At 37.7% G+C, this 14,485-nt stretch overlaps 1 protein-coding gene across 1 annotated transcript in view; it reads left to right on the forward strand.

The window, feature by feature from the left end:
- Positions 1–2,148: 2,148 nt before the first annotated feature.
- Positions 2,149–14,485, forward strand: part of nfatc1 (nuclear factor of activated T cells 1) — a 51,632-nt gene continuing 39,295 nt past the window's right edge. Inside the window, exons 1-4 of the mRNA XM_051137203.1 lie at positions 2,149–2,583; positions 4,690–5,722; positions 5,827–5,986; positions 13,060–13,262. Of these exons, the coding sequence (XP_050993160.1) occupies positions 2,565–2,583; positions 4,690–5,722; positions 5,827–5,986; positions 13,060–13,262 (1,415 nt within the window). The 5' untranslated portion in view covers positions 2,149–2,564. The remainder of the gene's footprint in view (positions 2,584–4,689; positions 5,723–5,826; positions 5,987–13,059; positions 13,263–14,485) is intronic.

Genomic DNA, 14,485 nt, shown 5'->3' on the forward strand with positions numbered 1-14,485 from the left:
ATTAAAAATGGAAATGTGAACAAAAATAAAAGCAATTAAATGTTTTCTTCTAATTAAAATATGAAAATTGTGATGACGGGTAATAATAGATTATGACGGAATTTTTACGACCCAGTCCGTCAAAATGAAGGACAATGTTAAAGTCTAGCGCAACCTCTGCTGTATATGCAGATGCAATTCTTTGCGCAGAGATTGAAAATACCTACTTGCAGATTATGCAAAGTGCATCTTCCAAGGTTTTTCACATGGTAAATGCAAACATGCATTACTATTATGATAGATGCACTTTTTCAATAGTAAGTACAAATAACGTTGTGCAGTGCAGTATAAGAATCCTGTACTAATGCAAACATTTGCCAACATTTCTTGGCTTCAAGAAAGTTCTAGATGATTCCCGATGACGCAGCGAATCGCGCCCCACTGGAGAGTTGTCAAAACCGAAATCATAGTTGCCCGGGCTGCCAACAGCATCTTGTGATTTTCAGATCCCATTTCCCTTCACTGTGATGTCCTAAAAAAACAGCCGGAGCTGTTAGTCTGTTTATTCAATCACTATCAACGCACTGCAGTTGCTACGCGATGAGTCTCACAGAGACGGTATTTGTGTCTATAAATGGGACAATAGAAAGTATTAACATGATAATGGCTTCTTAAACTGCCTTTGTTTTTCAAAACAGCCACATTTGATTTCTCTGTTTCCAGTAGCTGCACATGTGGCTCTTTTTTTTTTTTTGCGTTTCATTATTAGTGATTGCGTACTCGCAAGTGAATCGTTATTTTTAATCGACTCTTCTTCCAGTTAAACCTAACTGGTCCAAAAGGTTTGATCAAGAATTGGACTGAACGAATTATGTATTGCACTAAATTAGTAAGAGCACCTCATGAGGTTAACTGAATCATTTAGAAGGGAGCTTACATGTCTGACTCACAGTGATTCGGGTTAGCATTCGGTTAGTACCGACTCATTGAACTGAGAGCCGTCTCTTTCGATATTTGACTGAGAGTGTAATTATGAGTCAAACATCGAAAGAGTTCCTGTGATTTCAAAGCTGATTTTTAGCATCTTTACTACAGTCACATTAACTTCTGAAATCATTCTAATATTCTGATTTGCTGCTAAAAAACAAAAAACCAAAAAAACAATTACTATTATTATGATTATTATTATTTTTATGTTGAAAACAGCTAAGTAGATTTTTTTCGGGTTTCTTTGATGAATAGAAAGTTCAGAAGAACAGCATTTATCTAAAACTTTTGTAACATTATAAATGTTTTTATCATCACTTTTGGTCAATTTAAAGCATCCCTGCCAAGTAAAAGTATTAATTTCTATAATTTCTTTCCCAAAAACTGACTCCAAGCTTTTGAACAGTATAGTGTGTAATGTAACAAAAGCTTTTTATTCCAGATAAATGATTTTCGGATCTTTCTATTCATCGAAAAAAATTACTAAACTCTTTTAAATATTGATAATAATAATAAAAAAAAATCTTAAACAGCAAATCAGCACATTAGAATGATTTCTGAAGGATCATGTGATACAGAAGATTAGAGAAATGATGCTGAAAATGTAGCTTTGATCACATGAATAAATTACATTTTAAAATATATATTTAATTAGAAAGCAGTTATTTTAAATAGTAAAAAATATTTCACAATATTACTGCTTTTGGTGCATTTTGGATCAAATAAATGCACGCTTGGTGAGCAGAGGAGAGTTCTTTGGAAAAACATTAAAACTTTTGACTGGTAGTGTACCTGAGAACTAATGAAAAAAAAACCTTAAACATGCAAAAATCTCTTCAGCTAAAAGAGTTTAGCATTATTTATTGTAAAAATGCAAGTAAACAGCAATATTTGCCTAGATATGGTTCTATTTAAACGTTTTAGAGAATGTATTGTAATAGGCCTATACTATGCCTGGATGCCGGGGGCGTAAGACAACCCCTGAATCATTATTTGAACCGGTTCTTTAAAACAAACCATTCAAAAGAACCGATTCGCAGAAAGGAGTTGGACTTCCCTTCTCCAGCAGACGCGCATGCGCACACGCCGGCTCATTTGCCTTCGGTTTCAATGGCTCCACATCTGGAAATGTTGAGAGGAGAGAATCCCTCTCTTCATCTGCTGTCGAGCTTGAGACGTGGTGCCTGCGTCACTCCACAAAGAGGCGGGGCTCCACGGAGGTGTTTCCCGGCTTTATATAGATACAGAGACCTTTCCATCGCAAAGCAGTGCGTCACCAGAACCCCTGGAAACTAACATGCAAGTCCAGAATAGAAAATATAACGAGTTAGACCAACTGTATTAAAAGAATATCCATACAGTTTTGCGTTGTTATTGCACGCGCTTTTAAGTGTTGTATATTGAACCATCTGAGCTTTCAGATCATTTAGACCGTTTTGTCGTGACTGGAATACACCTTTATTGCGGTAGAAGTGAACACTTTTATCAGATATCTGGACTCGTCTTTATATTGGGGAATAAAACGCTCAACGGACACTGTCGCGCGTTTTGGGAAAGTGCGTTGAACTTGCTGTGAGTTCACTCTACACTTCGCAAGCATGAAATCCGCAGAGGAAGGTAACCTATTAAGATTAAATGAATCTTCTACTATATTATTTTTAATATTAGTATTATTGAACGTATTAATAGTGATTGACGCAGTGAGTTTACCTGTAGTGATATCATGCACTGCACTAATATCTGTTACCAGGGGAGACCGGGGAGTGTTGCAACACATTTGGTTTCAACTTCTCTAACTCAGTGTGTACCATGTGTCACAAACTTTGATATAACGTTCCCGTATTTGTCTGCTACAAATTAACGTAATTTATAAATCTGCAGCATGTTCCTAAACGGTGTAAATTAATGTCTGGTACGAAGACTGCTTCTCACTAACGAGGTGAGTTGTGACAGTAGAAGGGGTGGGTAGACTAGCACTTTAGAGAAAATATGGGCATTTTAATTTCTCAGTTTATGTTTTTTAACAATAATTATAGCATTTCTGATCACCACCCCAATCCGGTAATAAATCATATTTATATCCAGCTAAATAAGTACATGAAGTGTCTGTGTGTCCAATATAGGACTTTATAAAGTTGTGTTACAACCCTCCCCATGTATGATAGTGATTTCAACCTAGTTGCTAATTTCTGATTGGTTACTGGTGGTGTTACAGCTTGCCCTGTGCTACTGCTCTGTTGTTGTTAATGTTTATTCATTCTTTTTTTTTCCTGGCCTAGTGGAATTAAAGTTATTTCTTATTTAATCAACGGGCTGAATGGGCTTTTCTCAGTTTAACAGACTGCAGAAGGGAGTGGTGGGCGTGACGAAGATGAATAAGCAGGGACGTTATTTATATTGTGGGTTTTTGCATCCCTCTCTTTGGAGCAACTGTGCATTTCACAAGATAACTTAGATTATAGTGCACAATGACAGCTCTGTTTTCTGCTGAGAAAAGTAACCTAAACCGGCTTTAAGATGGTGTGGTGGTCTCCAAGTCCATCATTTAGCTGGTCTCCTAATTTGACCCTTTTAAATCCAACGAGGGGACCAGCAAACCTGCTTAGGCTGATTTAAGGTGTTTTATTTCAGCGGGGGTTGCTAATATACTTTTAGTAATCAGTAATTTAGTACTTTTTTTTTTTTAAGCTATCAGAATCACACAGTGTATACTCACGACTTGCTTACAAAAATCTAATATGTAGTTGTTAACTTGATTCAAAACGATACATACATTAGGGATACATTAGCATGCTATCAGTATCCAGGGTGCTTTGTTGCGCTGTGGTCACATTTTCAAGTATCCGTGTTTTTAATCGTCCTCTAAAGTAGCGAGAAATCGTTGCAAATTTTATTGCGAGCAGAGCCAGTAGTGACTGTGCGCCAGGCTAACTTACGTTACATATATTTCCACCAGGTTGGACTGACTGACTACAGTGACTCACTGAACTGTGTTTTCCCCCCCTTTTTTGCATTGACTTACTTGTTAAAATAATATTTTTTATATATATATATATATATAAAATATAGCTATATAGACATAAAAACATTGATAGGCCAGATGATGTACTACTGCTGTTTTTTAAAATAAATTCTAAAAGTTTTTGGATAAGATGCAAGTGTTCTAAAATGCTGAAGTGGTCAGTGATTCATCTGATTAATTTGTATGTATATATATATGTATATATATATATATATATATATATATATATTCCTTATCGATATATATGTATATATATATATATTCAAATTGTCTGGACAAGGCATTTTGTGTTAGTCATGTTGTATATACTTTGCATAGAAGCAAATGTTTGCCCCTCTTTTTCAAAAGAGATTGCTTATGAGTATTGGTTTTCCGTCTGGTTTTGTCCTCAGGAAGATATTTTTAACGCTTTGTTATTTTTGGCCTGGTATTTGTGTATCACTCACCTTGCTTCCTCTGCAGAGGTTGTGGCTTTTAACCACTAACGTTTTTGACTCACAGTTATCACTTAGAAAGAATAGTGTCATATTTAACACCCTTTTTATACCAAATGACAGTTTTTCAAAAAAAAAAAAAAAAGTTTATTAGATGTGTATGATTGTAGCAACAAGAACTATCTTTTGCATCTACTGAATGCTCTTTTATCTCAATAGCTTATTTTTAGTTGCAGCACCTCATGAAAATGTGATTGCACCTTACAGATGCATATGGTTACAGCCAAAACACCAGCATCTCGCTAGCTCTGAGCAACCCCTGCCCGCCCTCCCAGTACCACAATCTCCAGACCAGCCCTTCCTTGTCGATATCCATCAGTCAGCCCTCTTCGTTCTCCCCTCAAGATGACTTGAGCTCGGTGGGGTACTTCCAAACATCCGGCACCCGGTCCAACGGAGCACCCACTTTGGAGAGTCCACGCATTGAGATAACAGCTTACGGTCAGTTCCCTGAGGACGAAGTGGAGGAGAACAACGTCCCCGTGGCTAAGCGAGTCAATTCCATAGTGACATTAACTTTGCCAAGCGTCGACGGTTATCGTGACCCCACCTGCCTCAGCCCGGCGAGCAGCGTGTCTTCCCGTAGCTGCCATTCAGAAGCGTCATCGTACGAATCGGGCTTCTCGTACAACTACGACAACTCGCCGCAGAACTCGCCCTGGCAGTCTCCCTGCGTCTCCCCGAAAGGTTCCTCCTCTCTGCAGTCGTGCACCCTTGGTGCTTCTCCTCGCCATTCTCCATCCGGTTCACCCCGTACCAGTATCACCGACGACAGCTGGATGGGCACCCGAGGCTCCCGACCGAATTCTCCTTGTGCCGGTAAACGGAAGTACAGCTTCAATGGAGGCCCGTCGCACAAGTACCATCCGTACTCGCCAAATCAATCCCCAGGGCCGTCGCCACAAACTTCGCCCCGTCTCAGCGTGACGGAGGACACCTGGCTGCCCAACACCAACCAGTACACCAACTCCGCCATCGTTGCCGCCATTAATGCCCTCACCACAGATGGATTAACAGATCTTGGGGAGGGGATCCCTTTGAAGTCCCGCAAGACCAGTCTGGAGCACAGCGCTTCGATGAACCTGAAAGTAGAACCAGGTGGAGAAGAGACAGGATCCCTGGAGCTTTGCCAGGAGGATTTCTCCTCAGCACGCCTGCCCTTCAAAAAAGAGACCTACTGCAGTGGCTTCTTGGATGTGCCCCAGCACCCATATTGGTCCAAGCCAAAACCTTACATCAGGTTGGTTGCATATTAGTATTTCTTTCATATTCCAAGTAGTTCAATCATTTATCTCTGCTAACCAAAGCTCTCTGTTTTTGGACCCTGTCACTCTTTTTTCAAAGTCCGTCGTTGCCTGCTCTCGACTGGCAGTTGCCTTCCAGTTCAGGGCCGTACAGCCTACAGATTGACGTCCAACCCAAGTCTCATCACCGCGCTCACTACGAGACCGAAGGCAGCAGAGGGGCTGTAAAAGCACTAGCAGGAGGGCATCCAGTGGTCCAGGTATAAGTTCATAATCTCTCAGAAGAGTAGTTCTCCTAAAATGAACATTGTGTCATCATGACACAATGACTTTATTTCTTCTGTGGAATAGTGTAAATAACTGCTTCTGTCCATAATATGAAAGTCTGTGGGGACCAAAACAACAACTGTCATTGTATGGACAAATAAATATTGAGACATTTTTAAAAATGTCTGCTTTTGTGTTCCATAGAAGAAAGAAAGACAAAAGACAGAATGTTAATTTTTTTAGTGAACTGTTCTTTTAAGCTTTAAAGAGGTAATTCTAATTCACCACTGCCAATGTGGGCTTTTAATAACAGTGTTTTTAATAACTGCATTTTGCACCATCCTGTGACTGTGTTGACAATTGCTGACAATTAAAAAGGGATATCTGGGTGCAGGTAGGAGTACACATTATTAATTTTAATGTATTACCAACATTGTAACAATACAAAGCTGAAAGCATTGAAAATCAGTGTATACAAAAGCTGCAGGATCAGTTTTACCTGGGATGATGAAGGAAATGGTTAGTTAGATTGCAAGTGTATATATAATATACACTACAGCTCAAAAGTTTAGGGTCATTAAGATTTTTTTAATTGATTTTTTAAGTAGTGCCTTAACCAAGGCTGTATTTATTTGATGAAAAACATATTAATAACATCTTTTGAAATATCATCCCAAGTGAAAAATAAATATACCAAAACATATTTATTGAATGCTAAGTATACTACATATAATATTTACATATTATGTATAATAAAAACACCCTGCAGTTATACCTTTAGGATACCAAACTGGTATATTTAAAGTCTGCTAAATTAGAACAACTAATTTTGTACTTAGTGCAATTTAATTGTGCGTTGGGCCAAATAAAGATGTAATTAAGTATATTTGATTGTGCTAAAGTGGAACTTTTGCAAGTATACTTTTGGGACACTTTAAATATTTTGCATTTAAAGACTGATATTATTTAATTATTATATAATCCTCATCAATAGTGACATTAAAACATGTTTTAGGCTTAATATCAAGAAATGGTGATTGTGCACAAGTAGTACTCCAAATAAAGTTTAATTACAATTTTTATATCAGTGAGTCTCGAGTGATATGTTAGTAAATGTAAGTATGTTAATAGACTTGAATTATACTTAGTGTAAAATAAATGAGATTACATTTTAAAATAACTGTTTTCTATTTTAATACACTTTAAAATGACAAAGCTGAGTTTTCAGCATCATTACTCCGGTCTTAAGTGTCACATGATCCTTCAATAATCATTCTAATATGCTGATTTTTTTGCTGAAGAAACATTTCTTATTAACAAAGCTGAAACAGATGTGCTGCTTAATATTTTTTTGTTTAAAAGAACAGCATTTATTTGACCCTACACTTTTGAACAGTAATGTATAAATACACTGTAATACTAAAGCTGTCATTCATTTGGGAGTTTTTCAAAGAATGTCTTATTTTTAACTATTCATTTTTAGTCAACATCCTGCAACATCCTCTTCATGGTGTGCCATGGTGGTATACACATACTCTGTTATTGTTTTTGTTGACGTAGGGGAACTTCCTCATTTTTGTTTTTCTCAAGTCATAGTGACACACAGTGATTTAAACCCTTATATTGTTGGTTATACGACCACGTCCAAGTTCAGGAAGCGTGAGAGAAGTACTTCTGATATTTCCCAAGACCACAGTGTCGTGGTGTCAGTCCGTTCTGCTCAACAGACACCGGTGAGTCACCTCATTTGCTTTCATAGCTGAATCATGGCTATTCATTGCACGAGTTGGTTGCAGATGCTCCCTAATGGATAACAGAATTCCTAAAGACAGGAGTCGTGGTTTTATCTGCAAAAAAAATCACTGTGGTTGGATGTGACTCTTGGGGTATGCGAACCACAGTTGCCACGACTGCTTTATTTACTAAAATCGCCATTGAAGGTGAACGCAACATTTCGGAGCACATCTGTGGCTGCTGGGTACTTGAATTGAAAATAATGAGGTGCTAATGATCGTGAACACGTGGCTCAGCGCGACTCCCGTCTGAAAAAACAAGGTCCTCTCACCCCCGTGTTTTATTTTTTTCAAATTCGTTGCCGTTTCCGGCCTAGTGCACAGACTGCCTTTTGTTTAGCTGAAGGTCCTTGTACTGCACTGACATCATGTGCAACAGCATCGTGTGGAGGCGTCCAGTCTCCGCTGCACACAGTTCTGGCAAGCAAGTAGAAGGGGAGTGTTCGAAAGAGCCTCAAACAAGCTTGTCCCATTCTGTAAACCATTAGATTAGAGAGCGCTCTCAGCTGCACATGTTCTTCTTTTAGTGTACGGCACCTCCCTTCATGCTCTGTCACCACTGATGTCCTCCTCAGAGGGTCTCAGTCAATCTCCAAGTTATTTTGTGACCTTCAGTGGAGATGAAATGATAATTTGCACCCTGATCTTAAAGAATTAGCCTTATTTTCAGTATTTTAAGCGCTTACTTCATGTATTCCCATAACTCTGTGAGTCACCATACCCTCAGAGTTAGTCTTGGAGCCCCCTCTCTCCCATTTCTGTCTCTCCACTTGGGGTTTGGTGGTTTTTGGTGGTCAGGATTTTTGTACCCAGGCTGCTAGAGCCCCGTCTCTCTTTTTCTCTCTCCCCCTGCTCGGGTTCCTGGTGGTTTTTGTCAGATTTTTTGTATCCTGAATGCAGTTTGACCACATGCGCCGTCGGATTGACGGTAGACGTGAGTGTGTAGCCTCTGAAGTAAGCCTGCCGCACCACAGCTATGTGCTTCCACGTCTGCGCTTAAGTCTCTCGGGAAGCTAACTTCTCAAAGAACAGCTCTGTCAACAAAAATCACCGCCGTAACTGGAAGAAGTGACGAAATCCCTAAATATAGGTTTGGTTTGTACGAGCAGTGCTTCCACATTTATATTTTTCAGTCTGTTTTTTTATCTCGTAGGCCTACTGTGACTGGGATGATCTTTATTACTTTTTTATTGAGTACTGAAAGTAGAATTTTTGTTTGGTTGAGTACTTTTAGGACTTATTTTATTGTCATAATGGGTCCCATTTACCATCTGCATACTCAAGCGAGCAAAAAGGCACCGAAATTCGTTATTTGACTTAATATTACTCTTAAAGATAATCTCCTTTTAAATAAACTTTAAAGAAGACAAACGTTGGTATGATTTTTGAGGGTCTTCATGAAATGTCTGCAACATACTTTGGTTAAAATTCCTCAATGGTTGTGTAAAACAACACCCGTTTTATCTTGTTAAAAACAGCTCTGTCTCTTTAAATGATAATGAGCTACTGCTCACTCCGCCTCTCTCTTCCGTTTTACCATCAAAAACAAAACTAACCCACTGCGTCCTCAGTGGCTGTCATGTCGGCGACTCTATTGTTCACTTTTACATCCATCTACAAAACACCTGCTTTGCTTACGAGAAATTGTTGTCGCTACAGCTACTCTAGGATGGAGAAAATGGCAGACAGTGTACAACTGGCTGAGAGCGGAAATATTCTAATATGGGACAATCCGTCATCAGGCGTGGGTGGGGCTTGGGTTGTCATACTGCTCAAAAAAATCAAAACAGCTTGATAATTGAAACTGTTTAGGCATGATTGCCTGCATTTTTATTGCAAAAATAAATTATTTTACATAAATGTGTATACTTCTGTGCAGAAGTCTTAGGCCATTAGTATTTTAGCAATGAAATATGATTTTAAGCCATTTTTTTTGCATCTTTTGCCATACTGTGATATACTAAGTAGTGTATATCAAATATTATGTAAAGGATATAAGTATATATTATAATTCATATTCAAGTATTTTGAAAAAAAATCTTAAAAATAATAATCAAAAATAACTTTTTTAAAATATGGGATTTATCACAGTTTTTTAATTGTTTAAAAATTATTTGTTTATATGCTACAGTAATATAATATAACATAGCATAATATAATATAATATAATATAATATACAGTTTTAGGCAAAAGTTTGGGAACCCCTTGCAGAATCTTACAAAATAAGAGAGATCACACAAAATGCATGTTGTTGTTTTTTTATTTAATACTGTCCTGAGTAAGATATATGACATTTAAAGATTTTTGCATATAGTCCACAAGACAGAAAAATAGCTGAAATAATGAAAATAACCCCCTGCAAAAGTTTGAGAACCCTTGGTTCTTAATATTTTAATAATTTGAAGATCAGGGTAAATTGTACTTAATTTGTCTTCCAGGAAACATGCAAGTATCATCTGTTGCTTCCGAAGGGCAGTACTAAATGGATTTTTTTTTTTTGTTTAACAAAATAAGACAAATATGGACATCTTCATCCTGTTCAAACGTTTTCACCCCCAGCTCTTATTGCATCGTGTTTCCTTCTGGAGAATCAATGAATGTTTCAGCCTTTTTTAATAGTTGTGTTTGAGTCCCTCAATTAAATCTCAAAAGATGGATCTCAAACTCATACAGTCTCTGCTGGAAAGGGTTCAAATATGCAAAAGATGCTGTAAAACTGAAGAATATGCAGGACCTGGAGGATTTTTTCTGAAGAACAGTGCTCAGTTTAACTGTTTAGAACAAACAAAACTCATGAACAACCATCACAAAACAAAACAAAAAACAAAAAACAAAACAAAACAAAACAAAAAGTCATAGAACATCCAGGTAACCACACACGGTATTAAGAACCAAGGGTCCCAAACTTTTGCAGGGCGTTATTTTCATAATTTCAGCTATTTTTTGTTTTTGTCTCGTGGACTATATGTAAACATCTTTTATGTAAAATATCTTACTCAGGACTGTACTAAATAAAAAATAACATTCATAAAAAATGAAAAAAAATGTGTACTCACTTATGAATCATAATTTTATTGTTTTAATACATGCGTCTGCGCTGTTAGTAAATGAGCCAAATGAGAAGAACAGTTGGTCTTGCTCAATATCACTTGAGACGTAACCTTTTCCAGTAAGAATTTGCTCACTGAATCTGTCCAGTAACTCTTCAAAGGAGCCCGTGTTGTAGATCTACTCTTTTTTTTTTTTTTTTTTTTTTTTTTTTTCTTTCTCAAGCTGCTTCCCTCATCTGCCACAGATGTGCCACGGAGGTTGAGAGCTTGAGTGGGTGAGAACTGACCCACAGCACTTGGAGGTGCGGACGTACTGCTCTGAACTCCGTGCCATGGGCGGAAAGAGTTTGGCATTCCTCTAGTGGGTGATAATGTAATGAAGTGAGGGGAGGGCTCTGAGAGTGCGATCTCTCTGGCCTCTGTCTTTCTGGCCTGTGCACTCCCTACAGCCTGAATAAACACAAATGCCAGGCCCAAACATATCTACTAAAATAAATATACAGACTAGTCCAGGACTTTCACCACAGATGCTGACCACCCTCCTTGAGGATCTCCATACATCAGCCGTGTGTGTGACGTAGCTTTGACCAAATGTGCTTGAGTTTCGAAAATAAATCTTCAAATTCAAAATCTTACTTCATAATAATTACATCAACAGTTTATGATTTAGAATCTCTTTTGCTTGGTTTTACTTGTGTATTTTGGTTTTTCAGCTTCCACAATCAGTATAGTATCTACAATACATATTTGATGATTAATATAAGGTTAAGACTTTTTGAAGTTTTTGAAAGAAGTCACCTATAAAATACAGTAAAATCAGTAATATTGTGGAATATTATTACAAGACTATTTAAAAGAACAGTTTTATATTTGAATATATTTTTAAATGTAATTTATTTCTGTGATGGCAAAGCTGAATTTTCAGCATCATTACTTTGGTCTTCAGTGTCACATGATCCATCAGAAATCATTCTAATATACTGATTTGCTTTCTGATTTCTCATTATTACCAGTGTCAAAAGCCAGGTGTATGGCATTAATACTTTTGTGGAAAGTACATTTTTTTCAAATCTTTTATAACATTATGAATCTCACTACTGTCACTTTTGGTTATTTTAAAGGAGTAGTTCACTTCCAGAGCAAAAAAGTCCCCCTTGTCATCCAAGATGTCCATGTCTGTCTTTCTTCAGTCGTAAAGAAATAGTTTTTTGAGGAAAACATTTCATGATTCCTCTCCATATAATGGACTTCTATGGTGCTCCCGAATTTGAACTTCCAAAAATGCAGCTTAAATGCAGCTTCAAAGGGCTCTAAATGATATCAGCCAAGGAAGAAGGGTCTTATCTAGTGAAACGATGGTTGTTTTCTAAAAAAAAAAAAAAAAAAAAAAAGAAAATGGACAGTTTATATACTTTTTAACCTCAAACGCTCATCTTGTCTAGCTCTGCGTGGACACTGTGTATTCTGGTTCATGACAGTTAGGGTATATCGGCCTTCTTTCCATGTTTACTTTGTAAACACTGGGTTGGTACTTCTGCAACAATGCAGGACAATTTTGAAGTTGGAGCTAGACAAGACAAGCGTTTGAAGTTAAAAAGTACATAAATTGTACATTTTTTTTTTTTTTTTTTTTTTTTTTTAGAAAATAACCGATTGTTTCGCTAGATAAGGATCTTTTAGAGCCCTTTTAAGAGCTGCATTTAAACTAATTTTGGAAGTACAAACTTAGGGGAACCATAGAAGTCCATTATATGGAGAGAAATCCTGAAATGTTTTTCCTTAAAAAATAAAAAAAAAACACAATTTCTTCACGACTGAAGGAAGAAAGACATGAACATCTTGGATAACAAGGGGGTGAGTAAATTATCTGTAAAATTTTTGTAATGCATCCTTGCTAAATAAAAGTATTAATTTCTTTAAAAAAAAAAAAATTATAGTGTATGTATATGACGAACAGGTTTTTGGTCCAGTGAGATTTCAGTGTGGGTGGGGCTACCTTCAACATGCTGAAGAAATGAAGAAAAAACAAGCGATTGAAAAATGTAGCTTCATTTTGGCAGTTTTAAATCGATTGTTTGATTTAACCGCGCCTACTTTGAAATCTCAAGAGGTCCTAAATAGCCCATTTTACATTAAACATCATCTGATTGGCTGTGATTACCTCATTTTTTGTTCATTGTTAAAACAGGTTATGCTAATTAATTAATCTCTGTATCTTCCAGCTTCACGGCTACATGGAAAGTGAGCCCCTGACCCTCCAGCTGTTCATTGGGACAGCAGATGACCGTCTTCTTCGGCCTCACGCCTTCTACCAGGTCCACCGTATAACCGGGAAGACCGTGTCCACACCAAGCCACGAAGTCATGCAGTCCAACACCAAAGTTCTTGAGATTCCTCTACTCCCTGAGAGCAACATGAGGGCCATGTGAGTATGCGTGTGCATCTCAAAGAGACACTAAGAAACAGGAAAAACACAGAGAAACATACAAGCCCGGTGGGGGGGAAATGTTTGTGCCTCATAATTATGTATATCCACATGCATCCTGTGCATATTTCCTGCAATAAACAACATCGATTCTTTAGACACCCCTCTGTTTTACCGTTGATCCTCCTGTTGTGAAGGCAGTTGCTAAGCAGGAGTGTGTGTTGTGTGTGCAAGGAGTCCCAGCGCCATGGGTTTCCCTTGTATGAGCTCCAGGGCTCGTGTTACAGGAGGCCTCTAGTCGCGTGGAGCCTGTAATGGCTGCGCTGGGGTCTGTTCTGCAAGCCAGGCGGTAGCGGTCTTACTAGCTCAGCATTTTCTTCCCGCTCTATAATGGATGTAACACTTAACTTATAGAAGAAAAAAAGCCCACACACTCTTCTGATCCTGTTTCAGAGCTTTCTGGGGAGCGTTCTCGCTTTGTCACGTTTCTGTAGTAAAGCCAAAAAATGGTTATGCCCCCGTGTCAGTGCAGTTGAACCAATTTTAAACTCTTTAGTATTTAATTTCACGTTTTCTTTTGATTGGAGAGAAAATGCTGGGTTTTTTTGCTTTGCATGTAGAGTTCGGTTTGGATGCACGTTGAAAATGGAAGGCTGGAAGCTCAACACGGGCAGTTGTTTTGGAAAAAGAATGACGAATATAACCTCACTGTGTTATAGTAGCCATATTAGTTCAATTTATGATTCCATTTATTATATAACAATTTTTGTCTTATATTATGTATTTTATTTATGTTATACTAAATCTAATTTAAATCAAGATGACACCTAGAACACAATGTGCTCATCCTCACCGCATACACATGGAAATGTTAATATGTGACATTCCAGTGTCTGTAGAGCGTTGACAGATTACTCATCTTCAGTAATTGTTTCTCCAGTTTTTCAGATTTCCTGTTTTTGCCTAAAAGTAAGCTTTAAGGATCAGTTCACTTGTGTGCATCTTAAAGGGCCCTAAATGTGTCTTCAATGAGATGCAAAACTTTGACAAGCTTTTGAATAAGAATTTACTCACGCTGGCTTGGAGGATTTAAAGCTTTAATGGAGAAAGTAAACGTTTCATGGATTTTTAACAACATCTCTGCCATGTCAGAAGCAGAAGTTGGAAGAGGCGAGAAAGAAAGGGCATTTATTTATGCAGCGCAGAATAAGGGCCAGGCGTAA

The sequence above is a fragment of the Labeo rohita genome, chromosome 19, assembly GCF_022985175.1.
Source record: "Labeo rohita strain BAU-BD-2019 chromosome 19, IGBB_LRoh.1.0, whole genome shotgun sequence".
Classification (NCBI taxonomy): Eukaryota; Metazoa; Chordata; class Actinopteri; order Cypriniformes; family Cyprinidae; genus Labeo; species Labeo rohita.